General features: G+C 43.2%; 1 protein-coding gene across 1 annotated transcript in view; it reads left to right on the top strand.

Moving 5' to 3' along the window:
* ANKRD16 (ankyrin repeat domain 16) overlaps positions 1-23726 on the top strand; it is a 472159-nt gene that overhangs the window by 334232 nt on the left and 114201 nt on the right. The window contains exon 6 of the mRNA XM_069629652.1: positions 270-431. Within this exon, the coding sequence (XP_069485753.1) occupies positions 270-431 (162 nt within the window). The remainder of the gene's footprint in view (positions 1-269; positions 432-23726) is intronic.

Raw genomic sequence — 23726 nt, 5'->3', positions numbered from 1 at the left:
ATTCTCTGTAAGTGTCAATATCAATACTAAGAAGGTACAGGAAAAATGTTGAAGCCACCAATGCATGCATAGTAATGAATTCAGATCATTGTTAACAGACGCAGATAACTCTTGATCGTCTCACCCCATGTTTTAATCTCTCTGATATGAAAGAGTGTTAGCCAATGCATCAGAACACTGAAATGTTTTTGTGTCTTGTAAAAATTTACTTTGAATTAAGAAAACATTAAATGTATGATAATTCCCCTCTTGCATATCTGCATTTCCAGGCCTCATTCACCACCGTGGATATGCTTGGTGATCAAGCTTTACATAAAGCTGCAGTCACAGCACAGGATGAAGCGGTCCGGTTCTTGGTGTCAGATATTGGTGTCGATGTAAATGAACGGGCAACGTCTGTTCAACTTACTGCACTGCATTATGCAGCTAAGGTTTGTAATTGATCATTTGTGCAATTTGGTTAGTAAGGGTCCTCTCTGATTTTCAACCATGAAACTGAAGATCTGTTTTTGGCTTTTTCCCGGGTTGAGCATGCTAAGGGGAAAGACTGCTGTTGATTAATGTATGAGTATGATTAAGAGCACGATCTGACATTGGATTGCATAGAGACCAACAAGAGGCTGAAACAAGAAAGTAAGTCACAGGCGACACAGATTAAAACATGTGAAGCTTATCAAACTAATAGACTGACTCAACTTGCATCTAGAAAACCTTCTACCGGTGTAAAACCAAGAAAATAAGCGAGGACCACCTTGCATTATACATATTTACATTGGGCCTCAATAAAAGTTAGCCGGTCCAGATTTAACATTGCCGGTAAAACCGTACCAGCACTGTTTTCCGGACCGGCTAACTACGAGTTCTGTGGCCGTGTGGTGTTACACCCGCCAGGTCTGACGCCACCGGCCGCAGACAGACGCGGAAACTCTGGCACCATTACCACATGGTGCCGGTGTTTCCACTTCCCCATTCCATTGGAGTCCTATAGGACTCCATGGGAATGCAGATTTACAGAATGCCGGCTCTGGAATTACCAGAGCACCGGGGCTGTAATGCCCCAGTAATTCCGGCAAGTCCGGAGCCAGTAAATCCCTACTGGTCTTGCCGCTGCCTGCTGGTTTTACCGGCAAGGCTACCACCGGACTCGTAATGAGGGCCATTGTGTGGTAACTGTTCATAAAAATGTATGCTTGTTCTGTCCAATAGCCTTACAGGTTCTTGCTGTATGAAATGAAAAAGCAAAGCTCTTTATTTTCTGCGACCTAGTTACTGGTCAGCCATCAGCCATGTATTAATCAATAAGAGCACGATCTGACATTGGATTGCATAGAGACCAACAAGAGGCTGAAACAAGAAAGTAAGTCACAGGCGACACAGATTAAAACATGTGAAGCTTATCAAACTAATAGACTGACTCAACTTGCATCTAGAAAACCTTCTACCGGTGTAAAACCAAGAAAATAAGCGAGGACCACCTTGCATTATACATATTTACATTGGGCCTCAATAAAAGTTAGCCGGTCCAGATTTAACATTGCCGGTAAAACCGTACCAGCACTGTTTTCCGGACCGGCTAACTACGAGTTCTGTGGCCGTGTGGTGTTACACCCGCCAGGTCTGACGCCACCGGCCGCAGACAGACGCGGAAACTCTGGCACCATTACCACATGGTGCCGGTGTTTCCACTTCCCCATTCCATTGGAGTCCTATAGGACTCCATGGGAATGCAGATTTACAGAATGCCGGCTCTGGAATTACCAGAGCACCGGGGCTGTAATGCCCCAGTAATTCCGGCAAGTCCGGAGCCAGTAAATCCCTACTGGTCTTGCCGCTGCCTGCTGGTTTTACCGGCAAGGCTACCACCGGACTCGTAATGAGGGCCATTGTGTGGTAACTGTTCATAAAAATGTATGCTTGTTCTGTCCAATAGCCTTACAGGTTCTTGCTGTATGAAATGAAAAAGCAAAGCTCTTTATTTTCTGCGACCTAGTTACTGGTCAGCCATCAGCCATGTATTAATCAATATCAGATAAAGAATGTACTATAGATCCTGTCTCTAATTTCTGGGGTAATAGGACAAAACGTCTGTATAAAAATTACCGACCCCACCAAAAGACCTAAAACACACAAAGTTTGAACTTTTCGTGGTATGTGTTTAGGTGTTTTTGTGGGGTTGGTATGAATATTATTTTTTAAAGGCTGCGGGGAAGGGGTGAGGGAGTTGCCCCCACAAATCCCCACTCACTACAGTGTTGTTGTTGGAGTGTTCATTGCTGCGATTATTTTAAAAACTGCCTATTCTCCTAAACCAGCACTGCGAGCCAGGATTCTGCTCTTGCTGGATTCTAATTTTCCGTGTTGCTTCCTGGAGGAGGCTGGGCTCGAGGATAACACGTGACGAATCACGTGACCCACACGGACGATTTAAACACCCGTGAAGCGCCCAAGCGGGGTGTTGCTGTTGGCGTGTTCATTGCTGCTATTATTTTAAAAACTGCCTATTCTCCTAAACCAGCACTGCGAGCCAGGATTCTGCTCTTGCTGGATTCTAATTTTCCGTGTTGCTTCCTGGAGGAGGCTGGGCTCGAGGATAACACGTGACGAATCACGTGACCCACACGGACGATTTAAACACCCGTGAAGCACCCTTGCGGCGATAAGCCCGGCAGCGAAAAGGGCGCTGTATTTCTGTTGGGCTGTTGGGCGGTGAAGAGGTAAAGAAGCAAACCACAATACTACACACTTAATACGATATTGTAAGAGGGCTGTGAGTTTTAACCCACGCAGGCGTGTTTGTCGCGGCGTGTGGTACGTGGATTTTTAGGGTTTAGACACTCAGAAGAAGCTTAGAAATTGACTTAAAATAGTAACACGCTACTTAACCATCTATTTTGGGTGGTTTAGTCATTGCACTCTATTATCAGTGGGCATGCCTATATAAGCTGGCTCGTGCACGAACTGCGCGTATGCACCCGTGAAAGCCAGTGGGGGGGCTCTATTTTCCAATTGTGAAGTCATTAGTATTGGACCTTTTCAGGTGTAATTTAACTCCTATTTTAAAACCACATCCTCTCCTTTTTTAATAACTTATCAGGTATACGTGGTCAGTATATTTCCTCCTTATATTTTATTATGGTGGACAAAAGAAGTACAATCTATAACTTGTGCACGGATATGCCATGCCCCTCACGTTTACGTGTGTATTCAGATTGTTCAAAGAGAACTACTCCTGTGGCAGCCCCAAAATTAACTCGCCCTTTTTTAAAGGGCCCTCAGTCGGACAAACGAGCTGGAAGAAAGCGTACTCGCCCTACTACACCGGCTGGCGATATCCGAGATTTTGGGTTTGGAGTATTGCATGCTAGTCGTTCGTTAGCAAAGATGCCAGAATTAACAAACCTAAGTGTATCAAATGTGGAGGCCCAACCGATTTCTGTTAATCAAGACTCCTTGGCTAAAAAACAACCGTTAATGAGTTCGCCAACCATATTGGATACAAATGCTATTAACAAAGGCTGTGAACAGCCCTGTAATATTTCACTGTCAGACACTATGATATTACAGAATGCCCGTACAGGCAATGTTATGAGCTTAGTAAAAAAGTCTAAAGTTACTGTTGATGTTGTGGATGATGCTATTATTGATCTTCATTCATCGGCTTCTTGCTTCTCGGCTGGGGATAATAATCATGATCTCTCCAAATCTCCTATATTATTTCAGAATGAAAGTATTTCTGATTCTGAAACCTCCATTTCATTTATTCCCCCAACACCACGAAGACCTGATCGAGTGAATCATATTACAACCAGAGAGCCACTTTTAGGAAAATCCCCAATTATAATGCTGGAGGTGATGAACATTGCAATTACATCTCTTGCTAAACTGTTCGAAGTGCTTGACTCAAAGGTAAACTTTATTACTGATAATCTTAAAAATACCGTTATATGGCAAAAATCGATAGTTGATTCCCTGGCCCAGAGGCAAGTGCTTGATGACAAAGTTGCTTTGACATCTTTAAGTCAAATACTGGAAACTGTAACCCTATTGAAAGTGACTATTGATCAGATTGGATCACAATGCACTCGTTGCACAACTAATAAGTCCAAATCATGCTCCAAGGTTGTTGTCCCTTTTATAGAGGGAATAATTCGTGAAATTTCTGCTGAAATCCCTATCACAGTACCCTCAATACCATTGGAACCATTAGTTGAACTACCTACGGTTTCTCCGTTAAAGACATCTTGTATAGTAGGAAATGCGCCGGTACAGAAAGAAGCATATATGATTTTTGATAAAAATAATAAGAAACACGGATCTGAATCTATTAGATCTATTAAGAAAACAAAAAATCAAAAAAATAAGAGAGTTCCATCTACTGCTCACACTAAACAGTTTATAAAATCGCTCCCAAAGCCAGTTAGTGGTTTGAGATTGGTATCTAATGCTATAACCAAAAAATACACCAATCTAGTACAAGAAAAGAAAAAAAATATAAAAGATGGGATGAACCACCCGCAGATAAATTTAAACCACTCACCATTAGATGAGTTACTGCAGGTGGTAGAGACTTGTGAAAGTGAGTGCGAGACCTCGCCTGTCGAAGTGCGGGTAACAGCACCATCCAAGCTGGTTTCTGGAAATAACTGTGATCAATCTGTTCATCCATCTAACCACGCAGAAATTAAGAAAGCAGTAGAAGACTATATGAGTCAATTTCAATCAAATCCAGTTATATCTCATCCGCTGTCCTCCGTTATGCCCAAAACTTTGATTAAAAGTGCTGATCTTATTACGGATCCAATCAGTCTGTTGTCTCAAGATGAAGTATATGCGAAATTTACTAAAAGCATGCCTGTCACACCAGTTATACCGGTAGTACAGACAAATATCCAAACTGATATTCTATCCTCGATTAAGGACTGTTTGGTGGCCCTAACCTTAGAGCAAAAGACAGTTAAATCTGCTATGAAATTATCTAATTGTAACCTTAGTTACGATTCTTCAAAAATTGCAGATCAGAGAGTGAACTCTAGGAATGTTACATTCAAACTGCCAGAAGCAAATGATAAATCAAATACTATTTTAGAAGCATTACATACAGGAAAAGTGACCCCTATGTCCTTGGGGACTGGTAATCAGAAGAAATTGCCCCAATTATATTCAGTATTCCTTAGTTGTCGAGGAGGATCCTTTGCAAAATGTACTATGAATAGGCGAAGTATTATGGAAATATTCTCGGATATCCCAATGTTGGAGTGTCTGGCCTCAGGAGATATTGATTGGATAGAATTTCCTGATGAAAATGATTTAACTGTCTCCTGTCTTTGGATCAAATCACGTGCAATTTTTAATATTATATGGTCCGCAAGATTGGAGCTCTTTGAGTTAGGATTTAAATTAATTCCTACCCAAGGTGAAAGTCCTTCAATGGAAGACACGCAACACCTAGGAAGAGCGGTGGCTGGGGGACAAATTCCCACCATCGCTCCTAAAGAAAGTACGGTTTCTGTAGCTAAGGCTAGTAGTTGTTGTTGTTGCAAGGATGCATAACTAGCTTATGACGAACTGTGTCCCTTGACACAGAAAATTAGAATCCTAAGCTGGAACACTAGAGGTTATAAGCACTTATTGAATGACGTAAATTGTAAATTGAAAGAATTTGATGTAGTGCTTCTACAAGAGACCTGGTTAATGACTTCACTGTCTTGAGACAACCATCACATTCATTTAGTCCCTGCGTTTAAAGGTCAGAAAGGTAGACCAATGTCTGGTTTGGCAATAATATCTGATCTCACTACTATAATCAATGAAGCTGACTGTCCCTCTCCGAATTCCTTTATGCAATGGTCTATAATCTCAATTGGGAATGTAAAAATAGCGATCATCAATCTCTATTGGAATCCCGTAGCTATATTAACCTCTACTTTCATAAAGGATCTTAATATAATTATGGAGAACATTGTAGGCTCTTTTAATATTGCACATGTTATTCTTGCTGGAGATTTAAATATTCATCTTTTCTCTCCAAATAAAAAAGGAAAGTCGGACCGGGTCACTCAGTGGTCATGCTTTGTTAAAACCTGGGACTTGCTAATGTTAAATGGTGCTTACAAAACTGATACTCCAGCCTCCCATACTTGGTTAAGCGGGTCACACAAAGCAACTATTGATTATGTTTATGTAGATCGATTGTTATTTGATCAGATCCCAAAATTTGACATTATGCCTACTGTAGATAGTGATCATCTGATGCTGACGTTTGAAATTAGGCTTCATGGTCGTAGCAGGAAACAGCAATGTCAACATCAGATAAAAAATTTGAATGTCAATTCACAGCTCACTAGATTACGCTGGACGCATTCTGCCTTGGAAGCGTTAGACAAAGATTTTATGAGAGAACAGTGTTTTCCTTCAGATGCAGCACATGATTTATTAGAATATCACGATAAAATACATATGTTTGCCACTGTTAATACATCTTGTCATAAACTATCTAGTAATATGCGCCCTACTCATGTATTCGATCAATTGGTCAGAAATAGAAAGTCCCTATTTAGGAAACAGAAAAGACAGTCATTGCTTCTGTTGGCGAAATATCGTGACTTAGCTTTAAGAAGGATAAAGACTGACTATAATAATTGGATTCGGGCGTATAAAGCTAAGATGTATCAAAAAGATGGTGAGCAATGGCTTCAGGTAGTACAAATGAAAAATACCTCTCAGATCTGGAAGTTAATTAATGCAGGTACAGTGTCATCCCAACTTTCATCTCAAAGTAATGATGCACCTGAAAAGTGTTGGGTCGAATATTTCTCAAATATGTATGCTCTACCACCAAATAACTGTCATGATACAACATTGAAATCGGCTAACCTTAGGTTTTCTCTTAAATTCGACCGAGATGATATATTGCTCTATATCAATAGAGCAAGTTCATCTAGAGCCCCAGGGCCAGATAGCCTGTCGAATTACACTCTGAAATTAAATCTGGAACTGTGGGCCAGTATTTTATACTCTTTGTTTTCCTCTATCCAAGCAAAGCAATGTATTCCTTCTTCTTGGTGTAGAGCTGTGGTAGTCCCTATTTACAAAAAAGGGAACCGTACGGACCCAGCGAGCTATCGTCCTATAGCACTTCTTGATGCTCCTGGGAAAATCTTTGCTAGAATTATTTTGAGAGACCTAAATATTTGGTCCTCCAAAGAAAATTGTCGTGATCCCTTTCAGACAGGATTTGTTGCGGGCTTAGGTACTGCTATTAACATAACTATACTTAATGCTATTAAAACAGCTTATGCAGTCAAACAACAACCTCTTTACCTTGCTTTTGTTGATTTCCGAGTCGCATTTGACTCTGTTGATCGACAATTATTACTCAATAAACTAACGAATTATGGCTGTCCGCCTTCTCTCATCTCGCTAATAGGGCTACTACACACTAATACCTCAATGCAGGTCAAACTTAACTTAAATGGACTATTATCAGAAACTATTCATACAAGACGCGGCCTTAAACAAGGCTGCATTCTTGCGTCAACACTATTCAATTTGTTTATTTTTGATTTGGGTGTCGAATTTTTAAAAGTAATTAATGATGCACCAAAGCTTGGTAATCAGGTTGTTGCCTGGCTCTTGTATGCCGACGATTTGGTTTTAATTTCGCAAACGCCAATCGGATTGCAGTTGTTGCTCAATCAGCTGGGATCTTATGTTACCAAAAACAACCTAATACTTAATTTGGAAAAAACCCAAGTAATGGAATTGAAAAATACCAACTTGAAACATTGGAAACATAATGAATGGCTATTACAAGAGCAGAAATTAACTCTAATAAATGAATATAAATATCTTGGCATTATGTTTAGCAATTCAGTCCTGAATGAGCCCCAGCAAAACAGTATATCTGGAAAGCTTCTATCGCTGACCTCACAGGCTAAAATACTCTTAGCCAAGTTTGGCAAATTCTCGCGTAGCCATGTTATAACATTTTATTTACAGAAGGTAATTCCTGTAATTGCCTATGGGGCTGAAACTTGGATTCCCCAAAACAGATTATACTGGGACAGAATTGAAGCTCAATTATTGAAGCTCAATTCTGGAAGAAAGTACTTAATCTTCCTAATTCCACTCCTAATGCCCTGTTACGGTTTGAATTAGGTAATCTCTCGCTACACATACAAGTAGTATGGAAAAGGTGCAGTCTCCTTCGGAAATGTCTTTTGGGTCTGTCGGCAAAAAATGTGCTGGCGACATTGGCGGATTATTTACTTCGCTCTGAACATCTGTTTCCGAAAAAATGGAGAACCGCAGTTTTTGATGATCTGAATATGGCAAACATCTCAATAGACTTATTGCTAAATAATCCGAACAGAGCCAAACTAAAACTGCATCAATATGATTGGCAATACACACAACAAAAATGCCTGAGATTAAAAGATTTCGATAGAACTCTATTTGGTCATAAAGAATTCCGACAGACAGCCGATTATCTTTTGAAATGTCCTTCATTTAAACTTCGAACTCAAATTTTAAGATTCCGTATGAATCTCTGGCCAACGAATCAGATTTTATTAAGGAGAGGTATAATAAAATCAGAAGTCGCGTATTGTCGATTCTGTAAAATTGTCGGAATGGAAGAGACTCTTAAACATTTGATTGTTTGTGGCTCACTAAAGAAACAAAGAGAAACAATCTTACAAAAATTAACACACTTGCATTACATAGCTCGCTCTGATAATGGATTGTGGTGCGAATTATTTGCAACAACTAAAATCTCAATAAGAATAGCCACGATGCAGTTCTTGGAATCGGTAATGCAATCAGCTGACCGTTCTTGTATGATGATTCACTATAATAATGAGAACCACCTATTGTGGATTGCTTTATTTATGGCTTTTCGAGATTTTGCAAACTAATCAATTGAATTTTACTGCAGGTAATATTGACTTACATCTATGCAAGTATATCTCTTCCTGTGGAGAATTTCGTAAATTTGTCTCACTCTTTGCTGTCTTTGATTAATCAAATCAATGTATAATGAGAAAGAAATTATATAGTTGTACATTTATTGATCTGTTTATGCAAATGTTTGTTTTGAAAGGTTATCTAATTTTAACCAACCAAAATAAAGAAAAAAAAAAAAATATATATTTTTTTAAAGGCTGCGGGGAAGGGGTGAGGGGGTTGCCCCCACAAAACCCCACTCACTACAGTGAGCGGGGCTTGCGGGGGACACCCCCACGCTCTCCCAACAGAACATTAAAAAAACTAAAAACGGGGGTTGCGGGGGTGTCTCCCGTAACATCCAGCTCACTATACTGCACAGTATAGTGAGCGGGAGTTGCAGGGGAAACCCCTGCATGTTCTCATGGGAAATGTACGAACATTTTGTGTTCGTGTTTGCGCATTTCCCATGTGAACATTTCCGTCGCAGGAAATGCAGCTGCAGTAATATCACATAGATCCATTTGTGGGAGTGCAGAGGAAAGCAGAGCAGTGAATTCTTGCATGGCAATATACCACATCTGTCTCAAATCCAATCCGAATGCTACCATAGATGGAAACTCATCAACACTGTTGCATATCAAGTTTTCTCGCTTGTGAGTTTAGCACTGTCCCTTATTTCGCTTAAGCCCTTGTCTTGCTGCCCGCTTTATTCCTTCCTCTGATTTCTTTACCCTTCATCCTGAGCCTGACCATTCTTTGCTCCTTGCCTTTCTGAGTCCAACTCCTTGCCTGACCACATTCCTCAGTTCCCTGACTCCTGTCTTTCACTTTTTTCCCCTAGCTTCAGCCCGGTCCTTCAACCTCTGACCGGTACACTAGTCTTTGCCTAGACTCTTCAAGGCTATCCAGTCCTTCGCTGCTTACCTGAACTACTACCATCAGGCCATCCTTCCCAGTGTGTTTATTTTCCTTGTTCCAAGTAAATGCTCATTGCATTTGATAATGTGGAACAGGGACACTACTCATCACCAGGTGTAATGTTACTTTGATTGGGGGTTGCTTCCTGTCTGCACTGATTCTTTGACATAGATGTCCAACCATACACTGAATCTCGTCACACCAGAAGACTAGCAGGTATGTATATCTGCCCCAAATTTGACAGAGATAAAACCTAAGTCTCAGTTAAGTTGCTTTTATTGTTCTTCCTATGATTCCACAAATAGACAACCTGAGAAGTCCTTGTCACAAATAATCTCTTTTTCTGGGTCTCTCTGCAGTCCCACTTAGTCTCTTAAACACAGTTCTTCTTGGCTGGATGACATCCTGGTCTCTAATGGGGCCCTCACTGTGGCCACAGGTTTCACAAAGGTATATTTTTAAATACTTCATTTTCTTGTCATGGTAAGATTGGGATAAATGCTTATGGAGCTAGATCTTTATCTGCTACTAGAAAGTATGTTCTCTAGTGGGGTCTGCCATGAGAGCAGTGGAACAGAAGGCTTGTAACAGAAAACAAAGCACATATAACCAGTTCTAATCTACAATAGACCACATGGATGAGGATAGTAGGGGGAAATGGGAGAAAAACAAGAATGTCTCTATCCCAAAAAGGTCAACCTCGTAAGACTTTTGTTAGTATATTGGGCAAATCTCAATAGGGATGGGCCACTCATTCATCTGTCTCCTGTCCATTGAGGGTTGTTTACTCCTGATGGGTTGCCCCAAAAACCACACGATTTCTAGGATCAGGACAGGCTGAAACAAAACTCTTGACAGGACCCAGGTCTCAGGAAATAGCTAAACATATATAAAATAAGCAGGCTTCTACAGGAATAAGTAAAGCGAAGGGCCTGTTCTACAAGTATCCTGGGCCCAATGTTAAATCACTCACATTCAGTGTTGTTTTAAGTGCCCCATTGTGCTTTTTTGTCTTGGCCTGCTGTAACAACTCTTCTGGGACATGCTCTCCCCCCGCCCCCCCATGTTACCCCTGGTGCCCTACAGGTCTCTTGATATTTTATCAAGCAAGATCTGGAGCTTCCTCTCTTGCCTTCCGGTTTCTTCTTTGGGTGAAGACTTCCAGCATCCGCTCTAGTCTGGCCTTATCTAAGCCTTGTTTGTTCTATAGTTTGGCTCATGTGGCTTAGCCACCTCCTATCATATATGGCCTATTGAGTTGGCCACTTCAGGTTCTTAGTCCCCGGCTCCTCTCCTCATCTCTCTGCTACACTGACACTTTGTAATTCCGTCCTAACACCCTCAAAGTCAGGAGGCTTCTGAGTCTCTTCATGGTTAGGTAGGGATTGACCCAGTGAGTGCTATGGTTCATGTGTCAATGTCTCCATTATTGTGTTCTTTATTAGTGCATTTATAATGTTTCTACTTCCGCCGCAGCTGTCCTTCCCTTAGTTTCACTTAATACCATGTGCTGTGCTTGTTGTAAGATTGAATTGATTCCTTGCCCCAGCCACCGCAGTCCAAATTCTCAAAAAGCCTGACCACCACATTGGAATCAAGCAATGTTGTCATGGCGGCAGAGCGCTCCATCGTCTGTGACAGCAATGCTGCTAGTTAGTCTATTTGCTTGTGCACATAGAACGCCTATGCTTATTCTGATTGTTTCCTCCCTTTTGCCTTGTATTTCTTGCCAGGCTTTGGTCTATGATCCTTGTGGGAGCTTGTACACCCAACATGCTCTTGTCGTGGAGTCACACTCTGCATGTTGATCAGGGCGCACAGCACTGCCTGCAATTTCTCTCCATGCAGAGAACATGTAACCACAATCTTTCTGAGGCTTATTGTCTTAGGCTTCCGTCCCACTGGGATCATTTCTAACATGTGCATATAATGGTGGGTACTCTCCCCTGATACCTATGAGTCATATTTTACCTGCGATTATAATGAGGATTTTCATTGGCCTGGCAATCTACTGAACACTTAGAGGAGCATTGTGGGAACTCTAGGGGGATTCTCTGTGTTCACTGCCAGGGAATGCATCATGTAGTCATGTAGTTTGTGGCTTCCATATGCCTCCAGAGTTCCCCATTCCCTTTCAGTAGGTGAGTCAAAGGTGGCATTGTCACAGAACAAACTAACCGAAAGGTGTCAGGATGGGGCAAACTATAAAGTGTCAGGTACTTTGTCTATTAGGGTTGCAGATCTCCCACTGGGTCCGATATCGTCGTCCTGTACACAAGAATAACCCCAAGTAGGTTGCTTAATACTTATATTATTATACATGCCTATGGCTCTTAGTAATTTATCTACAACTGAAAAAGGTGTGCAGACCTTGGAGCCAGATAAGTACTAGATGCCGGAATGGGTCAAAGTTAAATGTTTTGGGGTGCTATTCTCAGTAGGGATACTGGTTTATCTCATAACCTGTTCTCTCAATGGAGCAACTGGAATATATCACTGAGCCTGCTTCTTTTCCCAAATCACAGTCACAGCCCCTAGCTCTCTCCTTTGCTGAAATAGCACAAATATATATAGCCCCCACCTTGTCCTTTGCGTATATCACTCAAATGGATATAGCTCCCAGCTCACTTCTTTTCCCAAATCTCAGTCGTAGGGAAGCACCCATCTCTCTATATGTTATCCATCCAGGAAGACAGTGCCTGGCTTCAGCTCACTGTTTTCAAGTTCTCGTCTTACTTGATATAAATATAGTGCATTCTCTCTTCTCAGCAGACCCAGGTCTGTAAGGGTCGTTAGTCTTTACTACCTCAAATATTCTTCAGGGTCACCAGCTTCACAAAGCTAATATGCTTCTCCAGAAGGTTCAGCTCCTCAGGTTCTCTCAGCACCTCAAGCTTTTTCAGATTTCTGAGCATTCTCCAGCACATCAACTTTCCAGCATTCTCCTTAGGCTACTATCACATGAGAGATACAGCAGACTCACATTTTGAAATGTTCTGTAACTCTGATCCCTCCTGGGCGGAGAAGATAGTGCCAAATTGGCCAAGGTCAGAGAACCTATCGGGATAAGGATGTTTTAAAAGTGACTGCTGGAAACAGGAATTTGTGAGTTGTTTGGATGTGGTCAGAGAAGGTGGAGGTAGCAGGTGGCAGGCCAAAAAGCCAGCAGGATGAAAGATGGTGTGGTGGATTGTGGAGGCAAGTTTTTGAGCAGGTGGTGTATTGGTTTTAGTGCAAATGGTACTGCATTGTGAGTGTACGTGAAAGAGTGGCAAGTGTGTTTAGGAACGTGTAGGGAATGAATGTGAATTCATTGTGTGAGTGAAAGGGGGTATTTGAGTAGAAGGTGGGGTGGAAGAGGGAGGAGGAAGTTGTAGAGGAGGGAGTAGTAGTATCAGAGAGTCGGGAGAAAGTAATACCATCAAAGGGTGGAGACAAAGCTTAGAAGGAGTGAGAGATATTGTAGGGAAAAAGAAGGAAGACGGAAGGAGAAGGAATTAAGCATATGGAGTTGGAGGGTGGAGAGTAGTAGGAGGAGAAAATCAGGAAGTGAGAGGCAGATAAGTTCATGGGAATGATAGAAAGCAGACTGAATTGGGAAGAGTGTCTGTAAGGCACAAACCAATACCCCCTTTTAGATTACTAGCCTCTGCATACTGCAGGAACAGTCTAGGAAGTCCATGAGGGAGTTTAGACAGAGAAGATGTTCTGCTTTTAAGTCTTCAGTTCTAGTATCAGTAAGAACTTAGACACTAGGGTTGAATTTGCTGTACATACTATCCTGGAGAGCAGGGACTCCTGGGCTCATGAGGATTGGTGCTTTTTAGATGAGAGAGAGGGGGATGGCCCAGAAAAATCCAAAGAAAACTGTAGTTAATCCGATTGTCCCATCACTGATTCCCCGGCAGTAACCTCCTCCCATGTGCCCAGGGGACAGCAGCAACTACCTGATCCTGACCGTGGGAGGATAACAGAGAAGGGGAACTACCGGGGAGAGGGGATGATTCCATTGGATGAAACATGGTATTCCTCCCTTTTTCCTAACAAAGACCCTATAACACCTACGTTTTTGAGCGCTTGTAGTCGCCCCACAATTCCTCCTTATTGTGAAAATCAGAAACCCCTTCCTTTATGTCACTCTAGACAAAACTCCATGTATACCTTATACATTCACAACTGTGAGAAACCAAATGGTGTCTCACCAGCTAGTCCCCAGGATCTCTCTCTCAGGTGGCATGGGCACCGCCATTGCCTTTGGATCCAGACCCTGGGGGGGGGCCCAGTGCAGGAGGATCACCTGGGTGAGGGGTTTTCAGGGAGCAGGGATGAGGCAGCTGATGGCGAAACATGGCTTTCCCCCCTTTCCCGTACCCATGAACCCTCCTATTTCATAGGATTCTCTGATGTCCCAATTTCCCCCCACCTTTCTACACAAACACTGGGCTGAGGAAGAGGGTGACTGAGAGTAACAATGCTAACTCATACACATCGTTTCAGACATGTCCCGCCAATTGGGTCAGGCAAAGTCAGGCACTTGACTCTAAGTGCATACACCTGATGTCAATGAGCTCGCCTCACACACATAAAAAGTGGAACAGAGAGAGACACTCTGAGCAAGGAGGCACACGAGTAAAGGCAGAACCTCTGGGGCGAAGTCGAACCTACTGGAGCAGAACAAGGGACGAGAGCCACGGGTGGAGAAACTCAGGAGTTCCCTTCAGGAGGTTGTTGCCTCCAAAAGGCAGCAAAAGACAAGCGGAGAAGGCTGAATCCCAAATCAGAAGGCTGCATTGTGTTTCAAGGACGCCAGCGACCCTCCCGGGTGAACGGCAGAATTGGGGAGGCGAGGCCAAGCCTGTGGTACTAACCTTGACTCGTAAACTGGAAGACAATAAGGGCAAGAAAGAAACTCACAAAGCCGGTGAGTTGATAAGTGACCTGTGAGACTGGTGTGTGCTAATGAGAAATTGAAGTGCCATCATTATATCGCCCAAGTGAAGGCTGCATGCTTGTGGATGAGACGCAAAGAAAGGCAGACCTGAAGTGACGATAGCTGTAAAGCCAGCGATATCGAGTAACGAATGGTCAGGCCTAAGAAAGTAGCCCACTCGAAAGTCTCTGTGAAAGGTGAAAAGTTTGTAGCGATAAAATGAATGAACTGTAAAAGTGAGACCCCAAGAAAAGGGGAGAGTAAAAAGATGAACGCTGAACTTTGGTGCATAATATAGTGAACTCCCCAGACCAGGAAGCACTGGGGCGAATAACATAACATTGTGAGTTGAAAGCTGAAAAGTTGAAGTGGTCCTGCGCAGGTCTGTAGAAAAAAGCCACGTACATTCGAAAGTCTTCGATATCAGGAAACGGTCCGAGCCTGACAGAGGGAGACCGAAGGTGTAATAAAATAAGTTAGGAGAAGGGTACCCCTAAGGAGGTGAATTCAGCTTGGAGAAGGGAACCCCTTGCAAGTGTTTTGTTTTGCTGTGAAAGGTCCGAGCCCGACTGAGGGAGACCAACATGAACTGTTTGGTAAACATGCTTTAAGAGGTCTGAGTCCGACAGAGGGGGACCAGTGTGAACTTTTTGTCGAACTGTGTTTTAGAACCAGGAAAGAGAGACTTTAACGTGGAAGGCAAGGCAGGCCTCGATCCACGTTTTGAACTGCCTATTGTGTTAAGAGCCTAAGCCCGAGTGTGTCATCTTGCCTACAGGGAACGCCTTACTCTGTGCTGTCCAACGTGGGGAGGAGAGCTGACTCGGCCACAATTATTCTTTACATTTGAACACTGACTTTCCTTTGCATACATATACTCCTTTTCACATTTTTGCATAAGGTGTAGGGCAGGCATTAGATATTTGTTAGCATAGGCCATTTTGATTTGACGGACATAATTAAGACTATTTTATTTATTATTTGATGGTCGAGACTACTCCCATTCTAGTTATAGGGCAAAGTAGGAGCTTCTCCAACCCCATTGAAACTTTAATAAAGGTTTTACAAATTGTAACTTTTGTGTCAGTGTCATACATGTGGTGCCATGCTTCCCTTCCACAACACATATAAAACATCTTCTCTTATTGCCATCTCTTTATGTGAAGTTTTTGAACATCATCATAATGGAAATCCAGTTGCATCTATAGACTTCAGCTCCCATAAACCCTCAAGTACTGAGACGAAGAAGAGGAGAGAAGAGTTGATGTAAACTAAGCAAAGTCCAAAGACTAAAATGCAGACTAGTTGTTTAATTCAAAGAATAGTGCCTGGGACATTTAAAAATGACAAGCGCAGTGTCCAACAAGGCAGTACGGGAAAGAACCGTGGAAGAGAAGACGGGCGCGTCAAACACAAATTATAGACACTGGAGTGACGTAAAGCTAGGAGATGCGCAGCAGGTATACCTAAAGGACCCTGGGGGCACCAGAGGCACCACGGAGCTCCTGGAGCTATGGTTGTATCAGGAAATAGCGTTCTGTGGTCCAGGTCACAGAAGGAAGCTGTTGAGTGAATGCAGAGCTGTAGACAACGCTGAAGAGACATCTGCATCGTGTAAGAAGCCAATCCAGGGAGAGGAAGCTTCACCGCAGAGGCACGCTATAAGTCAGAGACACCACAAACTACTGGTGAGTCAGCACAGAGCCATTGGAGACCCCGGAGCATACCGACAAACAAGCAATCAAGTTAGCAAATTGTGTGAGATTGATTTTTTGTACAGTACTCAAAGGCGATTTAAACACAGACAAAACCTAACGTTCAATCAATGTTTAAAAGGAAGAAGATTTGAATACTGACAGGAAAAAGTGCAGCAAATAAACCTGAACAATTACATAAGCATGAGATGTCAATGTGGGGGGGGAGCTGAAACAAGTGTTACCCTAAGTAAATACATTGGACAGAACAAAGTAGATGCTGAGATATTTTGAAAATAACAGGCAAAACCAATAAAGAAGTCCTGGTAAAGAGAAGGCACCAGGCAGCTGACGTTTGGGGAGAGAACCCGACCAGGGAATCTGAAGAATCCCATGAAACTTGAAATGGTATAAAGATCCCTATCACTTGGGGGAAGATACCTGGCAGGAGATTATCCCAAGCAGTCCACTAGAGTTCTAAAGAAAATGTTAACTGTGATATACAGTACCTGGCAAGGAAGTATACCAGGGGATCTGAAGCCCATAAAGGAAGTCATGGCAGTCAATTATACTAGGCTTTTGAATCCATAAAAGAACTCAGAACATTTTGCGAGGTTTCCTGGTAGAGGAGTGCACCAGACACTCCATCAAGGTTATAAGAAAAGCTAAAGAAAGACTATATTTTGGGAATTCATTATTTGAAGAAGACCTTTCTGAATCTGGTGTGAAAACCTCAAGAAACTGGTGTTTAACAAGAGACACCTTCACCATCCTACCTAAAACTCCTGGGGACGGTAACCATCCTCTGGTTTCAAGGATTTATCCTTGGAAAACACCTTTTGGATTTATCTTTTGTTTTGATTATGAACACTTTTCACTAAACATAAGTCAGATATTTCCTTGCATCCTTAAATGTTTGTTTCTAGTGTGAGGCCAGTTTAGAATGTTTTGGACACAAGGACAGCTTCTAATGACACGGAATTCCCCCCTTCTCACCTGGGAGCGATCCTTGCAGGATTTCTTGGGCGGTGTCTTCTTACGCACGGACCTGGTCTTGTATAAGCCCGCGCGAGCCTCTTCTGGCTGCAGCGTGCGTTCAAAGCTCCAGGATTCAGACACTCTGGGATCCAGGAACGAAGAAGGTAAGCACACAGCAAACGAGTCCGGGAAACAAGGAGGAAGGAAGAGGGTAATGGGAATGGAATTAGGAGGTCCAGGAACAAGGACAACAGTGTAGCGAACTACGGAGCACACGTCTAGTCGCTGCTTGCAGTAGCATTGAGCCACGCGGGCCAGCGGTGGCGCGGCCTATTTGTAAACACGCTGCGTCTGATGTAAGGACAAGGAAGATGTTGCACGTTAGACAGTCATGTTGGGAGTATCAAGGAGTACAAGCCCCGTTGTGACAAGGAGCATGAGGTCCAAAAGGGGCGTGTTCTGTGGGTCATGACAGCATGCCCCCTCCGAAGACTCGTTCCACCGGGTTTGTCCGGGTGTATGAGATATCTTCTGAGCAATCGAGGGGTATTCAGGTTAGAAGCTGGTCCCAGGTTCTTTCACTTGGAGGATATCCTTTCCATTCAATCAGGTATTGAAGCTGACCCCGTTTATACCTGGAATCGCATATTCGGGACACTTCATATTCCACTTAGTCGTCCTCCACCACCACCGGAGGGGGTCTGCAAGATTTCCGGGAAGATCGGATGTAGGGTTTTAATAAAGAAGTGTGAAAAACTGGGTGAATCTTCTTCCAGGAGTCGGGTAGCTTGAGTCGGTATGAGAAAGGATTTATGATTTCCTTGATGGGAAATGGACCATAGTACTGGGGGGCCAGTTTGTTTGGCCGTAAGTGTCGGGGTAGTAGCTTCGAGGACAACCAGACTTGATCACCAACTGCATATGAAGGCCCTGGTCTTCTTTTAGAATCAGCATTTTGTTTAGTTCGTATTCTGGCCTTCTCTAAGTGTTCCTTGGCTTCCTTGTGTACATTGATGAGTGTTTCCATCCAGGAGTCCCACATCCCACAGGTGTGGGATGTGGAAGAACCAGAGGGTAACTGTTGTGATGTGCTTGGTTAGTCTGATGTGATGTGTCATGTAATTTATGATGTCACCAGAGTGCCTGTGGAATGTTGATGAATGCTGAGTGGGAGAACGCTGTGATGAGAGTTCCATGTTGTGTCAGTTGAGCCCTCCCTCCCTGGGTGATGGGTGCCGGTGTTTCTTCTCTCTGTGTCTCTGTCTTAAGTCTTAATCCTGTAACTGTAACTGGATCATAAGAACTGAAGTAAACTTATATATTAACCATAAAGCTGCCTGGACTGAGCTTTGTAACAATGGCGACGAGGATTTCTTAAAATTCAAGAACCCATAGGCAAAGGAAGCTGATGGAACCAAGGAAACCAAGGAAGAAGCAGAGAATTGAAGTGGCCTGCTGCGGGGGGTGCAGGAAGAATCAGGACCAGAAGATAATAGACGACACCGCCCCCAAAGAACCAAGTAAGCAAACCCATCACCCAGGGCAGGACAAGGGAGGGAGTCCAAAGCCACAGCAGAAAGCCCTTTTGGACTGAGATCAGATAGCAACCTTTAATCTGAAGGGAGTGCTAAGTCCGGGGTTTTAAGTGTTAATATTCGCCTTAAAAGTGAAGAGAGGCTCCCTTATGGTCTGAATTCCCATTAAAGGGAAGTGCCCAGAACATACATAAAAAGGAAGCACACCTCACTGATACTAAGGGAGGTGAACTAGAAGGCTTCCTGGGACCAGACTTGTTGTCTTGAGCATTAAGAGGTGCGGCGTCACGTTAAGGGAGCTGTAATACCGACGAATATGGTCCAGTAGCCTGCAGGGCGAGTGGGTGCTGCGTCTGTGCGAAATGTGACATTAAAGAAAGAAATAAACAGTGTTGAAGGGCAGCTCATCAGTGGCCGCTGAATGGAGAAATGCCGGGGATTGAAAATGGACATTTGGCCCATCGATTCTGATGTCATTGGAATCGTGATGAGGCCATGGAAGTGAGCGGTGCAAGCGAAGTGCCCGGGATGGCAGTTGCTTGCGGAGCTCTGCAGTGCCCTGCTGTAGAGTAATGACTGGTGACGTCATTCAGGGCGCAGGGGGAGTTGGCGAAGACTTGGAGCGAGATGCCAAAGTTCTACGAAACGAAGAAGCAGGCGCAGCCCCGTATGATCAGATGTACGAGTAAAGGACCTAAGGAAACGTCACGCATTCACGTGGGAGTATCCGGAAGGGAATGCTTCGCAACAGAGGAAGGTACAATGGGGAAGCGACGTTGTTTGGTTGCGTGCGATGATCCGGAAGCAGACCATGAAGTGGAAGAATACGGGGAGTAAGTGTTAGAATACCCGGCAGCTGCAGAAAAGATGTATGCAGGCGGATCAGGAAGTAAAGCTAGGAACGTTATGGATACCCGGCTGATGCAGAAGAAATGTATGCAGGCGGTTCCGGAAGCAAAGATAGGAACGCTACGGAAGATATGGAAGTTAAATGATTTCGGAAAGGTTTGTGGTATCTCATATTACAGTAAGGAATTGAACAATGCTGCTCCGCCTGTTAAGGGATTTTTGATTGCGACAAACGGTGAGAGACGTGCGAGAGGACTCCATCTTTGATGATGACTCTGGCAGAAGCTACATACAGGAAGGTGCATACATGTTTTTTTTGCTCGAGGTTTGGTGCAATTAAGTGCTATGTCCCGACTGATTGTTTTATGAACTGGTCGAAGGTTTGGCAGGTTATAATTATGCCATCACAAGATGTCGGGGACTGAAATATATAAATTTCAACAGGAGTAAGTTGTTGTTAGTAATGCATTAGTAACGTTATGAGGTTAATGTAGCAAATGCATTTTAAGTGTAATTTGAGATGTGTCAGGTGAGTGACGTCAATCCTGATTAATGAGCCCCATAGGGAATGAGAAGTTTTGCATAAAAGTAATTACCTTGAGGATTTGCAGGAAAAAGGACTATAAGAAAAGGTCTGCATCATATATGATGTAGTTGTTCTTTAAAGGCATGAAGTACGGGTAATGCTAGGGCAAGAATGATAGGTGTGCATTCTGAATGCAATGCAATATGATGATGTGAGGTGAAGTCTGTGTGAATCTACCCATTTAACGTTTTGAGGATTTTCAGGAGTAAGTTGTTACACAACAACATGGACTTTTAGGCATATGTGACAATCAAATCTAGAGGTGAAGGAAAAATGCATATGCTAGTTATAAAATGTTGGTGTTTAAAAAGAAAATGTTAAATGATGATGTAAAAATTGTCATGTTTGTCCATGCACTTTAGGTATGGAAGTGAAGGCATGTCACTAGCATATTATCTAGAATGCGTATGGATGTTTAAAAGAATGAGTGGGAGCAACATTCTTTTAACTAGAAGTTTTAGATACTAGGGAGGTAGCGCCTCCGTTAGTATATACAGTAGGAAGTTTCACTGTTTAAGGAGTTTGGTTAAGTGGTAGCGCCATTTAGAAGTGCACTCCGTCAGTGTTTTAGTTAGCGCTGTTTAAGTCATGAGATTGCTTTTGGTGATGTAACTAAAGTGAGGCAGTGCCTCAGTAAGTCGTACGGGTTAGGAAGACGAATCCTGAGGGTAGCGCCTTGTCAGGAATTTTAAATTGGTGGTTAGTGAGAGTTGCACAAAGGTGAAGTAGTCTAGTCTAATATTTTGTTTGGAAGTAGTGCACTCTTTGAAGAGATGATTCTTATCTTAAAGGACAGTAAGAAGAAGACAGGTGAAGAGAGTTGCTGGTAGGGGACGCCCTCTGGTAAATACTATATAAAGTTGAAGATGCTGTTCTAAGTGGAGAATCTCTGAGTGATTTGTTTATATTTGTGCGTTGTGTGTTGATCCTGGCCATTTTTTTTCCTGGTCAGGGTTGATTATGGGACGGATTGTACTGCCATTGAGAAGTGTGTTTGAGAGAACCATATGTTTTTGAGATGGTCTTGGAGTTGACTGGCCAGCATCTCCAAGCTGTTTGAGGAGCTATACACCATGGTATGGTCAGGTTTGCTTGATTGGCTTGGTCCGCCTACATATATATACATATATATGTATGTGTGCATATGCTTGTGTATTTCTGAGGCATGCCTGTTGCTGGTTGTGTGTTAGTGAGCTGTAGAATTTTACTGGTTGTGTGTTAGTGAGCTGTAGAATTTTACTGAACCTCTTATCTGTCTATGGTGATTTCGTTGTCATCCTGATGACTAGTATTGCGTCGGGGTGGCAAGTAGGTGCTTCAGGGTGGCAGCCTGAAGGCTCGCTTGTGGCGGGGGCGAGCAGGAGGACCAAAGTTATTTTGTGATGGATAATGGTATTGTGGGTTAGGTATAGCCTTGGATCTGGGCTGGTTTGTGTCTAGTGTGGGAGACTAGAGTCTACTCGTGGCAGGGGTGGATGGGAGGTGATTAGTGCTGTTATTGATGGTGTTTAAGAATGATAGGCGGAGTTCTGAAATTGCATAGTTGTGGGTTTTTCAAGTGAAACCTCCAATGCTCGTGAGTTGGATGAGATGTGCGTTGTCTTTGTGAAAATGTCTGATAGGAGGGAGATGTGTTGTGAAGCTTTTGTTGCAAGTGTGTTTTGTAAGGGGGAAGATGTGTTGTGATGTGCTTGGTTAGTCTGATGTGATGTGTCATGTAATTTATGATGTCACCAGAGTGCCTGTGGAATGTTGATGAATGCTGAGTGGGAGAACGCTGTGATGAGAGTTCCATGTTGTGTCAGTTGAGCCCTCCCTCCCTGGGTGATGGGTGCCGGTGTTTCTTCTCTCTGTGTCTCTGTCTTAAGTCTTAATCCTGTAACTGTAACTGGATCATAAGAACTGAAGTAAACTTATATATTAACCATAAAGCTGCCTGGACTGAGCTTTGTAACAGTAACACTGATGGATGGAATCCTTGACTGCAATAAAAGGGGCTGGTGTTGATTGCCGAATGATCGGAATTGTTGTACGCAAACTCAGCCAAGGGTATTAGGAGCGACCAGTCGTCCTGAACCTTAGTGGCAAAACAGCGAAGGTATTGTTCCAGGGTCTGGTTTACACATTCCATAGCTCCACTGGTTTGTGGATGATAACCTGATGAGAGAGCGCGTTGGATTCCCAGAATGCGACAGAGATGTTTCCAGAATTGTGAGACGTATGAGGTCCTCGGTCTGATATGATCTTGGAAGGAAGTCCATGTAGGCGTAAAATGTGTTCTAGGAAGATTCCAGCTAGCGCTGATGAGGACGGTAGTTTATGCAGGGGTGTAAAGTGAGCCATGTGAGTGAACAAGTCAATGGTAACCATGATAGTCGTGTATCCCCTGGAAGGTGGCAATTCCACAATGAAGTCTGTAGCGATGAATTCCCATGGTCCTGTTGGTAGAGTAGTTTGTAGTAGGAGACCTGATGGTCTTTTGTTATCGTGTTTGTTCTGACTACAAATAGAACAGGCTTGGATGTACAGTTGTACCTCTGTCTTCATTCTAGGCCACCAAAATTGTCTTTGTATAAGACGGAGGGTGTTGGTGACGCCACGATGTCCAGAATGAAGGGTATCGTGGCAGAGGTTGATTATCCTTTGTTGTAATTTCTGTGTGGGGATGACTAGAGCATTATAACAAGTATCCATCCTTGAATCTTAGATTCCATTGATTGTTCCTTGAAACATCCTTCCAAAGCTCAGAGCATTGGTTTTGTATCCGAATTTCTTCGAGGACACTTGACTGCTTGAGCTACAAAAATCGTGTGGGGAAACATCTTGGGATAGATCCGGTCTTCAATTGTTTCGTAGTCAGGACGTTGGGATAAGGCATCAGCAATTATGTTCTGTGATCCGGGGACATGATGGATGTGGAACTGGTACTGGGCAAAGAAGAAGGCCCAACGGGTCTGACAACTGTTCCTACACTCCAAGGATTGTAGAACTTGAAGATTCCGATGGTACGTGCTGACCGGGACTGGATGTCTCGCTCCCAGGAGTAGGTGTCGCCATTCGGTGAAGGTTTGACGGATGGCTAATAGTTCCTTTTCAAGGACAGAGTAATGTGTCTCACTGGGAGTCAGAGTTCTTGAAAGATAAGCAATGAGGTGTTCCATCTTGTCCTTGAACTCTTGCTTCAGCACTGCTCCTATGGCGTAGTTAGAGGCATCCATCTCCACTATGAATGGTTGATTTATGTTGGGTTGGGCTAGGATGGGGGCTTGAGTAAACTCTGTCTTTAAACG

This window comes from Ambystoma mexicanum, chromosome 12, assembly GCF_040938575.1.
Source record: "Ambystoma mexicanum isolate Mex_15411 chromosome 12, UKY_AmexF1_1, whole genome shotgun sequence".
Classification (NCBI taxonomy): Eukaryota; Metazoa; Chordata; class Amphibia; order Caudata; family Ambystomatidae; genus Ambystoma; species Ambystoma mexicanum.
This window is presented reverse-complemented; position numbering and strand designations above follow the sequence as displayed.